We start from the raw sequence: 13,359 nt of genomic DNA on the forward strand, positions 1-13,359 counted from the left end.
CGGTTCCTTTCTTCTCCCCACCGGTGCTCTTCAGGCCACACAATCAGACAATATGCGATTCGAGGTATATGCCAGGCATTACTAACATTTAAAAATGCAGGTATTTGTTTCCACCACGCAGTACACCACCAGATTTCACTAATGTGCTTACTTCCTGGAACAAGGAGGTGACATAATTAGTGAAATAAAGCGGTGGAGTGCATAATTAGAGTGAATTCTTGGAGCTGAGTAGCACTGATTTAAGAGGTGTGTGTCAACCAATGGTCTCAATAATGGCAGTGCTGAGGGGTTAAAGCACTCAGCAGATACCACAGCGCCAATGGGAGTCAGTCAGGTGTAACTCCCCCCCCACCCCTGCTTGACACTAGGATACTCAATATGATATTTCTCTAAAAGATCAAATATCCAAATACAACACTCACATGATAAACATTCCATTCACATACAGTTCCCCACAGAGTGTGCTCTGTGTGCCCCCCCCCCCCCCCCCATACAGAAACATCTACTGCTGAGAAGTCTAGACACAGTGATTCAGGCTAGCAGCCCACAAAATAGTGCAAGTCAGTGAAAATCTCAAACCACTACTACTAGTCTATATACATTTAAAAAAAAATAAAATTAGGCTTTTACCTTTGCTCCTTAAATTCATTGTGTGAATTCATGTTTGGGTGTTTTCATTTGTGTGTGTGTGTGTGTGTGTGTATGCGTGTTTGTGTGTGTACGTGCATGTGTATGTGCGAGTGTACATCTCTCCTTGTATGTGTGAGAGCAGATAAAGAGGAACAGTGATGAAATGAGAGAGGTATGGAAAGAGGAGAAGGAGAGAGAGCGAGAGGGGTGAGAGACGGACACTCACCAGGCACCTCCCGGTGGCCTCGTCACATGCGTTGGAGAGCCCGTTACAGGAGCAGGGCACACAGCGGCCGGGCCCCTGCTGGCTCCTGTCTCTGTAGTAACCAGGGGCACATTTCTGTCAGGGAGCAGAGGAAAAGTGTCACCAACACCACATAGCGTACAGCCTGCCGCAGAGGCCAGGGGCCGGCCGCAAAGTCGATGCTTTTCAAACCGGCTAAAAAACGATGACGCACCCTTGACCGAGCCACTTAACTTGAACTGTTTTATGAACCGTACAAATGCACAATATGTAAAATTGAAGCTTTGTAAATCTACCTGGATAATCACATATAAAACATAGGCACAGAAAATGCATTATCAGCGATCTCCCAATTCAAACCCTGAGACCGGTTTTGGCTGTTCAGCTGCGAGAGATTAGTGTTTCATTCACCTCTTGCCAATATTATCACCCATCACACTAAGAATACGGCAGCGTTACAAAAGGCGTGGGGCTGGTGTTCGAGAAAGCCAAACAGTCCCTCGCTGCCCTGTCCGGTAAGAGTGATTTAATGTAAGCAGTTGGAAACGAGCAAGGTATGAATTTTCAGCCTGTGGTGAAGCAGGGCGTTTCCACGCGGTCAGAGTGCGGAATTCTCCTAATGGTCCGTTACAACCTCTGTCTTGGCTGGTCAGACAATGTGCACTCAAGTCTAAGACTAACAATTATTAACTAGAGCAAAACGCAGGGGGTTTCCACTGAGAAAAAAACTCCAGAAATATCTTTTGTTAGGCCTGATAGAAACACCTAAATAACACGTATTCTTCTTTGGAATATAAACTCACACCACATAAACAAAAGCAATACCACTGGGGTGTTTGACACAGGCAAACTCCAACACAAAAAGGCCTCTTTTTATATCACTCTTTATACACTATGTCACTGTCTGCTTTGGTTTTACAATAAACAACATAAATCAACGTAAAACAACCGAAATCAAGCCAGGGTAAACCTGCTTTTTGAGACACATTCCAAAACCATGTGCGAGACAATTTAGAGAACATTCCTGCTAAAACCTGTTACCTGAACTGTGGAACTGGATGAACTGCCATCTAAAGAAGGAAGACGGACATTCTGTCCGGAGCAGTCGTCCTTCGGAGGAGTCACAACCCTCTGTCCTTCCTGGTCATGCAGCGATGGATATCGAACCCTTTGAGTGTCCTGATTGTTTAGCGATGGGTATTGAACCCTCTGTGTTTCCTGGTCTTGTAGCGATGGGTACTGAACCCTCTGTGTTTCCCGGTCGTGTAGCGATGGATATCGAACTCTCTGCGTATCCCGGTTGTGTAGAAAGACACGACCATCCCCCTGAAAAGGCCTGTGTCCGGCCCAGCAGATGCCAAACACGGCCCCCCAGATCAGGGCCCACCTCACGGCCTTCTCCCAGCAAGATCCTCCACACATGGCTAACATTCCTCACGCTTCCCAAAGTAAAATAACTGCTCTGCCAGCCGGCCCCATTCTCTTAAAGGCCCAGAGAAACGGAAGCTGGCAGGCCCCACCCACACACTGCTATCTGAGTCAGGTCTGCTGCAGGAACACGCTGGCTCTTAGACATAGACACAAACACGCACATGCAGTCAGACTGGGACACACCCAAACTCACACACACCCACATACAGACAGATAGGTAGATGCAATCAAAAGCACACTCACACGGATGCAAACACGTACTCTCTCTCTCCCTCCCTCTCTTTCTTTCTCTCTCGCACACACACAAACACACACACAAACAGAGTACACAAGAGAACACAGTTACAGCAAATACACACACAGCACATGCATGTGCAGTATGCATACAGACTTAGACACATACACACACAAGGGCACACATACACACACACACACACACACACAGGTACACACACACACACACACACACAGCCACACACAGCCACACACAGGTTCACCCCCCCCCCCCCCCGCACCAGCACCCAAGCAAAGCCAAGCCCATCCTGGAAGCATACCGTAAACAGCCTGGGTGTGCCGTCCGGCCTTACAAATCCCCCCCCCCACCCCAAATTAGCCCTGTCTGAATGTGAGCACAGTCACACTTCCAGACAACAACGCAGCAGCAGTCACGCCTGAATCACGGCGCCCAAGCCCGCCTCAGGTGCTGGAAAAGGTGGGGCGCGGCACGGCGTGCGCTAACCATCTGACGCTTCGCTGAGCAAGTCCGTCACACCCTGAAATCTGTCAGAGCTCCTCCCTCCCTCCCTCCCCCTGCCTCCGCGCCCGAGGCAACGGATAACTCAGGTGTGGGGCTCGACACGCCCTTAACGACTGCATTAGCCTCAGAGTTCACGCTTTGCTGTAGCATAGCAGAAATTCAGGCCCAGCGTCCAAAATATAAATCAATCGCGCTGCCACTTATAAGTAAAGCGACAGTGCCAGTTCTCAGGGCTGTCCTATACAATTAACTTGTCATGTTTAATTAACTGTTTCACAGGGGATTTCAAATGCTTTCCACTTTATTGGGGCCCTGGGGAAAATATACCTTTCTTAAGGGTAAAGCAGCAATGCCCAGCCAGGATTCAAACCTGTGAACCCTGTGGTCCATTGACCAGTTCTCTAACCCCAGCTCCACACTATCAATCTTTGAGAAAATTAAAAATTCTGTCCTCCCAAAGAACGTACAAAAATGCACTGTATTGAGAGATGTGTTTATATTATGTTCCATATGGCTGTTTCCATGACAAAGCGGCAGATTTAATCATTGACATTACTTAAGAACGTCAAAACCCTTTCCCTCAGGCTACGAATTGTGTTATTTACGCAATATTCCTGTAGAGAAAAACCACGCCCCTGTACTTTTTATTAGTCTTGTATTTTTCCTCAAATGAACTTTGGGGTGTGTCTCACAACGCAAGCCTTTAATAAAATCCATTCGCTCATAGCTAAAGGATTCTGAATAGGTAATTGCACAAAGCCCTGCCTCCCAGTCCCGCCCCCTCTCTCTCTCTCACCTGACAGGAGTCTCCTTGGTGACCAGGGGGACAGGTGCACACCTCCACCATGCTGCTGGACACGCCGCTCCCGGTGGGCGTGGCCTCCTCCAGCCCCACCTCCCCCAGACTCAGCCGCTGGCTCTGGGAGAAGTACAGCCCCCGGATGTGCAGGGCGTCCAGATCCGCCAAAACTGCCATCAGCACCTCCCGAGACACGGGCCGGTCGGTGCCCTCGCGCCGGAAGTTACCCTGCCCCAAAAGAGACGGGGAGTCACACCAGGAGCGCATACTCAATCAACACATGCTGTCACTGGGAAAAATTTGATGAAACATGTAAAATATGAAACACATGATAAAAAGTTGTAAATACCGTAATGCAGTGCATTTTACTAAATTAGTCAGGGTACAGTCACTGTGGTATTCAGGCAACTTAAAATGAGATCATCATTTTTTGTATTTTGTATCATACACAAAAAACAACATTCATGTGCAGTGGTGCAAATTGATATCATGGGGGGGGGGTATATTGATAGGAAAATCAGAATTGGAATAAAGTTCCCCAAATTAGAGAAAGAAAAGGCAGGGACATTTTTTTAATTATACTGTGTACACTTTAGATTTACCACTTTCAGCATATTGATTCATTATCTGTTCTTATTTATTTTTTGTGAACAGCCCTGATTTTTCTCCTGCAGGGGACACAAGTATCTGGTCTTAATCTCAAGAACCATTTAAACTATTATGCTGAAACCTACACTACAAGAGCCACTCAATAAAAATAAAATAATATTTTTGAAAATACCTTCACTGCAACATCATCCAAGACACTTGTATACACTTGTAGACACTTACATTTAAATACTTAATTTTTATTTCTACCAGAGCTCAGGAGGATAAAAAGACATTCAGAGAAATTCTTCCACTACAAGGCGAAGTGCAGTAATGCTGACTGTCTCCTTACTGTGGAATTTCCCTCTCTAAGCAGACATAACTCCAGTATACCCCAAAGCTTGCACTTAAATGCCAAAGCAAAAATAAAAGTAAATGTTCTATTCATTGATTTCAGCAGTACTGGAGAACGTAAAAGCTGCAAAACAGTATAACACAGTGGACTGATTGTGCAGCAACAAAAGATTGTAAAGTATTCAAAATGTGGAAAAGGTGTTAAAAGACATGACACAGCTCACAAGGTTTATTTTTCTGACCAGCTAAGCCTTCTCATTAAACACTGCCTGCAGCCTTAGTCATCGAGTTAATGATCAGCATGAGTCCAGCCCTGACGGACAGATTTAAGGGATTGCACTTAAATACTGTTTTGCCATCTCATCGTCTCAATGTGTTTAAGGCATTAAACACGGAGAAAGGCGTGCTTAATCGCAAGCTAGGTTGGTCCAGTCCCTGTCCCTCTATGGTGGACCCATACGTCCTGTCCTGTCCTGTCCCACGTATGGATGGGTAAGAATCCATCAGGAATGAGCAGTACCTCAATCAGCTGCACTCGCCCCTCGTACAGACGGTCCGCAGAGGGGGTGAGGGGGGCCCTGTGGACCAGAGTCACTTCCTTCCGCTGATAACAAAGGTAGAACACATCACAAAAAATAAACTTAGGCCTTCTCTCAGTGCCTCATAAAAACAAGAAAAACACAACAAAAACATAGAAAGATTCATTGTGAGCCAAACAAGGGCTGAAAAAAATCTATTCTTGGAGGTTCATCAACAATTCTTACTCCCTTACCTTAATCAACCCCTATGTGAGGAAAACTATTCTCTCCTCCGCTTATATGCAGAGAAACAACTTAATTAGCTGAGGTTCACACTTTATTATGCTCTGTTCTTTTGCAGTTGAGAGGCGGGAGCTTTGTACTGTCACGGTCAATCACAGCAGAGCTTGGTTTGACTGGCAGGTCTAACGGGAGGTGAGAGAAAAGAAACTTACGCTGAGCAGGAGGTCGGCGCTCCTGTCCAGCAGGACCATGCCCTCACTGGGAATCCCAAAAGACTTCAGCTGATAGGTCAGGAACCCTCCGTACGAGGACACCTGCAAAGAGCAAGGAAGTGAAGTTCACCTACAAGTAGTGGAACATGAACCCGGTTGCCATTGGTGACAGTCGTCACTCTCAGAAGACAGGGTTCCAAAAGAGTCCTCTGTGTCTACAGAGAGCAATCCAATGTAGTACAAGGATTATTTTTTCTCCAAAAAATAGTTCAATCTGAGAGCTTTCACACTTTCCACACCTAACATAGAGGTTTCTAGAACTAAAAAGGGTTTCCCTGTGGAGGAAAGCCAAAGAACACTGTTTTTCGGAGAGTGTACCAGTGCAGTTCAGAAGAGGGTTTCAGCGAGGTACTCTGTCTCTAATTTATGCTAACCTTTCGAAGGGAAAGATAGGAAAGAGGTGCACTCTGGGTAGCAGAGGTACAGACCACTGGAACATGCAACATCAAATCAAAATATAACTGAGCCTGAACTGTGGGTTCAAGTCAAAATATATCTGAGCCTGAACTGTGGGTTCAAGTCAAAATATATCTGAGCCTGAACTGTGGGTTCAAGTCAAAATATATCTGAGCCTGAACTGCGGGTTCGAGTCAAAATATAACTGCGCCAGAACTGTCTTCTTTGTGCTGTGTAATAGAGGGAACACAATCTGCCATGAGAATAAATGCTAAAATACCAAGAAAACAATTTTACCTATAATAGTTTAATGCAATTTAAATTAGGATCATTGCTATCACACTGAGGAAAGTATTTATTTGCCCACAACATCTGTAGTGTTTCCACTTACCCTGTCTCCCAGGTAAGTTTTTGGTGCCACCCAGTGGAGATCTTTCACTGTTGCAGGCAGCTCCTGCACATCCGCCACCACTGTGTTGCTGGCTGTGTTAAAAACGGAGGGCACCTCCTCCTGATCCAGCTTCTCCAAGCGCCAGCTCTTCATGTCCACAAACTGGCAGGAGAGGAAAGGTGTCAGACCCCAATTGCCTGTGACTGCCACCCCATCTGGCTCGCATTTTAGAGCGGGTCTGCCCAGTCCTGTTCCTGAAGACCTACCGTCCTGCATGTTTTCATTTCAACCGTTATTTTACATTCCTGACTCTACCAATTAGCAGCTCAACAAGATCCCTAGCTGTTGAATGAGGTGTGCTCTGTTAGGGCTGGAGTGAAAACCTATAGGATGGTAGATCTCCAGGAACAGGATTGGGCTGGCCAGCTTCAGACTGAGAGAAAACACTGTGGACCAGCTAAAAAGAGGTAAACGCACTGCCAAAAGCTATGGTCAGTGGATAGGCTAGGAGTTGTACAGTAGTCTTGACTTTTTGAACATGGCGATATAGCTGAATAGAAAAAAGTGGTTGTTTCATGCACAAATAAAACTCAGGGAAAGTATTTGGTTGAACGCACAAAGTATTTAAATTGGCCCAACAATATGCTTTCCACAGGGTCCTACTATCGAAATGACTTTTTTCCTGATAAATCAAAATGGATTTCATTTTGATTACATGACAAATGGATTCTAGTTTCAAAAACATTTCATAGGACGTTTAATTTGATTGAGTCTGATTTGTGTCGCCGATTTTGCTGTCACTTGTCATCACTACTTCGAGCTCTATTTACTACAGTGGCTGTGCTGCTGATATGATATTTATACACACTTTATAAGGTCACTTTCCCTTGTGAAGGGCACTAATGGAGACTGACAGGTACTGATTAAAGGCTCCGTCCCACCTTTCCCCGGCGCTTGTCCGAACTCCGGCACTGATCTGTGGCTCCGAAACAGAAGCAGCTGAGGCAGCCGCTGGGGTTGGACTCATCGAAGTAGAAGGACCCCTTGCGACAGGAGTCACACCTGACCCCCACCACGTTTTTCTGGAAAAGAAAATCCACAAAAACAAGAAGCGTTCAGGATATTTCCATTTGTGCACCGTAAACAAAGTTTCATGTAATCGTGAATGTCCAATTTTGGATGTATTATCAATTTTTTTGTTGGTGCAATGCTTGATCCTATCTGCATATCGCTGTGTCTGTGTTCTGTGTTTAACGTGGGACAGTGTGGCGTCAGGGAAGTTTCTAGATGACCAGAGATGGAGCCTGCTGATGAGTAACACTGCTGTTCTCTGCTACAGCATGTGGCTCTGGATTACGGCAGCAGCTCAGTCAATGTGATGTGACGTAATGCAGACTCACCTTGCAGAGGCACTTCCCGGTCTGCGGGTGGCACACGTCCGGCACCACGCCCCCCATGTTGCAGTCACATGGCGCGCACTCGGGGAAGCCGTAATACCCTGCGGTGCACCGGTCGCACTGCCGCCCGTCAATGTGATCTTTACACCTGCACCGTTCAGAGAGAGAGAGAGAGACAGAGAGACAGAGAAGGAGAGAGAGAAAGAGAGAGAGAGGGAGAGAGAGAGAGAGAGCACATATTCATGCACAACACCTCTGTACAGTTGAGAGACACAAATATACCTGTATCCAGTACTATTCACATACACAGTCTCACTGTCACACTGCACAGCACACCAGCAGTAGTCACTTTAATATGTGACACAGATCCACTGTATCCTGAGGAAGTCTGTGCACGTTGATTGACAGTGGCGTACAATAAACCGTTCTCTGGTGTGGACAGTAACAAGCAATATCCATATAGTGTTATAGTTTAAGAGTAGTTGCTGCTAGTGTAAACTTGCCTTTACAAACACAGGACTGAACTGGAAAGGACAAGGTTGAACAGGAAGGAGCAGGGGGGAACAGGAAGTGGTGGGATAGAACAGGGATGGAGAACAGCGAGGAGAGATGTGGAACAGGAAGGGTTGGGGTAGAACAGGAAGAGGAGGGGGAACAGTAAGAAGCAGATTGGAGCAGGAACGGGCGGGTTGGAGGAGGAAGGGTCGAGGTGAAATAGGAACGCGTGGGGCAAAGCAGGGAGGGGCAGGACTTACGCGCACTGGCCTGTGGTTTGGTTGCAGCCCTCTTCCGCTACATTGTCGATGCCGTTGGGCGAGCAGTCGCACCCCTCGCAGCCTAGCAGGGGGTGGTAGCTGAAGGTCTGGCTCTCACACACGTCACAGGCGGGCCTGATGGTCTGCGGGGGGCAGATGCACTGGCCCGTCACCTCGTCACACAGACGCCTGCCACACTTGCATGCTGGGAACAGAGAAAGGCCGGCATCTCACAAACATGTGTGCCCTCATGTCACAACACAGACCGTCATATCAGCAACGTCTGCTCTGATGTCACAACACAGACCGTCATGTCAGCAACATGTCTGCTCTGATGTCACAACACAGACCGTCATGTCAGCAACATGTCTGCTCTGATGTCACAACACAGACCGTCATGTCAGCAACATGTCTGCTCTGATGTCACAACACAGACCGTCATGTCTGCAACATGTCTGCTCTGATGTCACAACACAAACCATCATGTCAGCAACATGTCTGCTCTGATGTCACAACACAGACAGACATATGACCTCCAGTCGACCAAACAGTTGCTCTGTAGTAGCAGCTGTTACCATAACAGCTGTTAACCTACTCTAGTAACAGTCACTAGTATAACTGCGTAAGTGAGAGCAATAACAGCAGAACAGTCTGAAGTGGAGAACTGTCTTCCGATACTGTATAAATCAACCCCAGACGATCAAAACTATAATGGTGGACACTGAGTGATGTACGATGGTTGGGAAAGAGGGAGAGAGACCCTGAGGACGGTCGAGCGGGGAGGCGGACTCACGCCTGCAGTAGGGGAAGCCGTAGTGTCCCGTGGCACAGCGGGTGCACTGTCGGCCGATGATGTTGGGCCTGCAGGTGCACTGACCGCCCTCAGGGTCGCAGGTGGGGCCGGTGGCCCCGGCCTCGTCACAGCCGCAGGGCAGGGCCCCGTTGTTAAAAAACGCCACCAGAGAGCGGGCGGAGTCTCTGCAGAACTGGGAGGAGCTTGGGCTACAGAACAGGAAGACACGAGGATCAGTCAACTGCTTTCCGTATCCAAACAAGTCATCGCTTTCATCAAGGAACCACCCAAGAAACTTTTAACAATACTAACACAAAAACACAAAAAGCATAAACCCATTTCACATCCAAATGACTAAGTGAATTCCAAATGCATGTTTTTCTGATTGTGGTGAGACTAGATTATGTCTGTGGACTATAGGAGCTTTACTTTGAATGCAGTCTTATATAGATAGCCTGTTGTTGACGTTCAAAATCGACAGTGGAATTATACCCTCTGGACTTGGTTTAGTGAGAGGTCTACAGGTTACTGTAGGTTCTTCAGCAACTGCATGGCCACTAGATGGCCCTGCTAGCCAGGTTACACATGGCAGAATTTTTTTTTTTTCAAATGCTTGTGAAATATGTTAAGCCCCACAGTTGTATTACATTCACAGACTTTGAATGCAGTGTTTGCAGCATTTGATGTGAGCTACATGTGTAATGTGATATGACACTATTTCTGTGTGTCCTTTCCACAAACAGAAGCATTGGTGAACTTCTTTTTATTTGTTTTATGCATTGGAAAATATTGTTTTTTACTACTGTTATTTGTTGAATTTATTGATTTGCCAAAAAACTGTCTTTTTTCCATAAATGTAAAAGAAAAAGATTTAACTTTTAAAACTGTTGTCTTTGTATGTGCGTAGTGTTAAATAACAGCTTTAGCGTACTTAAGCTACACAGGGCCCAGAAATTGCAAGAGGAAAGGTTAAATACATACTCTATATAAAAACTGTTCCCTCCGCACTGGTTGATGAAATCTGATGACCTGCCCAAAGGCTTCTCCCTTAGCAGCTCTGGGCCATAGCTTTCATCTGGAAACACCAAGATGTAGTCCTGCACCAAAACAAAACAAGGCCTTTTGTTCACAAAGACATCTCAAGTTTAACATCTCCACAAAAAAAAACAAGACAACCAAGACAAATGCAATGACTAACGTATCAATCAAAAAGGTTGGGCACACAGCTATTGATCAGGTTCTTAGTGACTTCACACATTCCTGCGTGGAACTGATTTGGTGGTAAAGCCAGGCCCAGTTTCGTATTAAAGGGCTTGGTGGAGCGTGGCTATTTTTCTCTCGGACAGCGTTGTCATAAAGAGAGGTAATACAACCCAGTGCACACTGAAATCCTACTCAATCTCTTTATAACTAGAAATGAGAGGTCTCTGTTCACTGTGTGCACCTGGATGTAAAAATGACGGATGTCTTTGAAGAATGAACTAATGGCTGTACATCACATCAAGGGTAGCGTCACAAAGCTTTCATTTGTCAAGCCTGTATGAATCTGACATGTATAAATACCATATAAACATCTATTCCTCTTCACCAACTTTCCTAACATATGCATTATGGCTTTATGAAGGGAAAGTTAATGCTATGTGACCAAAAAACATAAATCTGTGGAAAAACCTAAAAGGTAGAATGTTCAAACAAATAGGACGTCCACTTAAAATCTTTCAGCTGGAACCAGTGAAGAGAGAGGAACTGACTAACCAGGATGAGGGTTTTCCCAGGGGGAACTCTGAGTGTGACGGTCAGGTCCTGCCGGGGAACGTCTAAAGCGATGCGCTGCTCTGCGATGACCTGGTCCCGGCAGCCAGAGACACGGGGGCAGAAAGAGGCGTTGATGGAGCCTGTGGGAGGGGGGGTGGGGCCAGGGAGGGGCGGGAAGGCGAGGAGGAAGAAACATCACCGTGGTGCGACGTGCTTAATCCCCGACAGAGGACGCGTTTCCTCGGTGCGCCGCCCGGCTTTGATCATCTTACTCCTAAAAGCATTCTCCCGGAGGCTAATCCCCCCGTTAAAGGGGATCACTGCATTTCTTCAGATGCTGTAAGTGCCCTTACCCCCTCAGCATGTCACCTTAAAATCCACAGGAATGCGGGGCTTTTTGTAAGACTTGGCCCCTGAGAATGTCTAGAGCGGGGGGTGTCAAACTCCAGTCCTGGAGGGCCGCCGTGTCTGCTGGTTTTTGGTCTGTTTCAGCACAAGAGATTAATTTAAATCTGTGCTTGGACATTACCACACACCTTGTTCTTAAGGCCTTAGTTGTCTACGAATTGAACGGAAACCACTAAAACCTGCAGACAGTGGGACACTCCAGGACTGGAGATTGACGCCCCTGGTCTAGAGGATAACGTCCAGTGAGCCACTGACTAAAACCCATTGCAAGGACAGAGAGGAGAGAGAGAGACTTCAACACAAATATATAAAAAGCAATATAGGGGCAAAAGGAATAAAGCTTAAAAACTAGACATTTATTCTTTATTCCTCAAAATGAGGTCCCCTGAAATATTGTTGATGTGGCTTTGTAGAAATGCACTATTAATGAGTAGCATTTATTTTTTCTACACTTTTTTTTCATGGTTTTTCATTTCACATGGAACAAATCACCTCCCACCTGAGGGTGCGTAGCCCCCTAACCTAAGCCACCTTGGACATACCCAATCCCACCAGGATTAGACCCCACCTCTCACCTTTCCAGGGTCGGCCTCCATCCACCAGTACCTCCACAGGGAAGAAGGGGAGCTCTGGCTGACGGAAGTGGACCACGAATACATATCTCCCTGGGACGGGCACCCGAGCACTGAAGCTGATCTCAGTCTGCCAAGACAATCAGCAATCAATCAACCAATCGAAGCAATCGACCAATCGACCAATCAACCAATCACCTGGCCTCATCATTTGCCACTCATTGCATGTGTTTCTGGCTCTCAACATGTCCTGTTTGAAGCCGGGATGACCGCTAAGCCTGGGAAGACCGTTCCAGCTCACCAAAGAGAACAGAATAAATGAAAATTGACGTGGCGGCAGTGCTTCTGTAGTGTACCTGAGGGGATTTGAGCAGGACCCCATCCCGTGGGGGGGCGATGAGGGGGGCTGGTCCTGCCTGCCTGCTCTGCCTCCCTCCGGACGGAACGGAAAGGCGCCCCTCTCGCGCCGCGTCCAAAACCAGCGCTGAAGGGGGGATCTCATACTGGGGCGGGACACATAAGCGACTGCAAAGGGGGGGCGGGGGAGGGGGGATGTACATAAATTGGGGCTTAACACAGAGTCTGCCTCTGGAATCCACACATAGCTCAGCGTGATGCATTAGAGCTGAGGTTCTGACCTGAGGAACTCCAAACTATCTTTCCTTTGAAATCTAAATCCCCGAAATCCACCCACACCCCCAGCCCAGGCAGAGGAGCCAAATTTAAGAGCGTCCAAAAGTCCACAGATGAGTACAGAAAATGGTACGATATGATATGACATTTGCATTTAAAATTAAGCCACACTCATAAATAAAAAATTAAGCCTTTTCAAAAGTTTGCAAAAAGTTTTATATGTATAAAACAGAAAAGACAAGGATAAGAGTTCTGGCACTGAAGCCATCATCAGTATCTGACATTATGACATCACTTCATCATAATTATGTAGAACAAGGGGATGGTCTGGAAGACTTTGAAGGTCTATAGTACCAGAGATGGAAAATCCAGGTTCAGGAAGTAAAAGTCCTTCCCCCATTATTCTGTTCCATTCACCTTGAT

The 13,359-nt window shown here is 46.6% G+C and overlaps 1 protein-coding gene across 7 annotated transcripts in view; it reads right to left on the bottom strand.

The window, feature by feature from the left end:
• Positions 1–13,359, bottom strand: part of LOC135260872 (laminin subunit alpha-3-like) — an 85,616-nt gene that overhangs the window by 20,614 nt on the left and 51,643 nt on the right. For all 7 annotated transcript variants that reach the window (XM_064346532.1, XM_064346530.1, XM_064346529.1 and 4 more), the window contains 13 exons: positions 12,660–12,828; positions 12,307–12,433; positions 11,324–11,463; positions 10,550–10,665; positions 9,569–9,777; positions 8,776–8,980; positions 8,024–8,168; positions 7,565–7,705; positions 6,624–6,785; positions 5,777–5,878; positions 5,324–5,407; positions 3,859–4,089; positions 857–970 (listed from right to left, as the gene is read on the bottom strand). In XM_064346532.1, the coding sequence (XP_064202602.1) occupies positions 857–970; positions 3,859–4,089; positions 5,324–5,407; positions 5,777–5,878; positions 6,624–6,785; positions 7,565–7,705; positions 8,024–8,168; positions 8,776–8,980; positions 9,569–9,777; positions 10,550–10,665; positions 11,324–11,463; positions 12,307–12,433; positions 12,660–12,828 (1,945 nt within the window). The remainder of the gene's footprint in view (positions 1–856; positions 971–3,858; positions 4,090–5,323; positions 5,408–5,776; positions 5,879–6,623; positions 6,786–7,564; positions 7,706–8,023; positions 8,169–8,775; positions 8,981–9,568; positions 9,778–10,549; positions 10,666–11,323; positions 11,464–12,306; positions 12,434–12,659; positions 12,829–13,359) is intronic.

Source organism: Anguilla rostrata, chromosome 8, assembly GCF_018555375.3.
Source record: "Anguilla rostrata isolate EN2019 chromosome 8, ASM1855537v3, whole genome shotgun sequence".
NCBI classification, from domain to species: domain Eukaryota; kingdom Metazoa; phylum Chordata; class Actinopteri; order Anguilliformes; family Anguillidae; genus Anguilla; species Anguilla rostrata.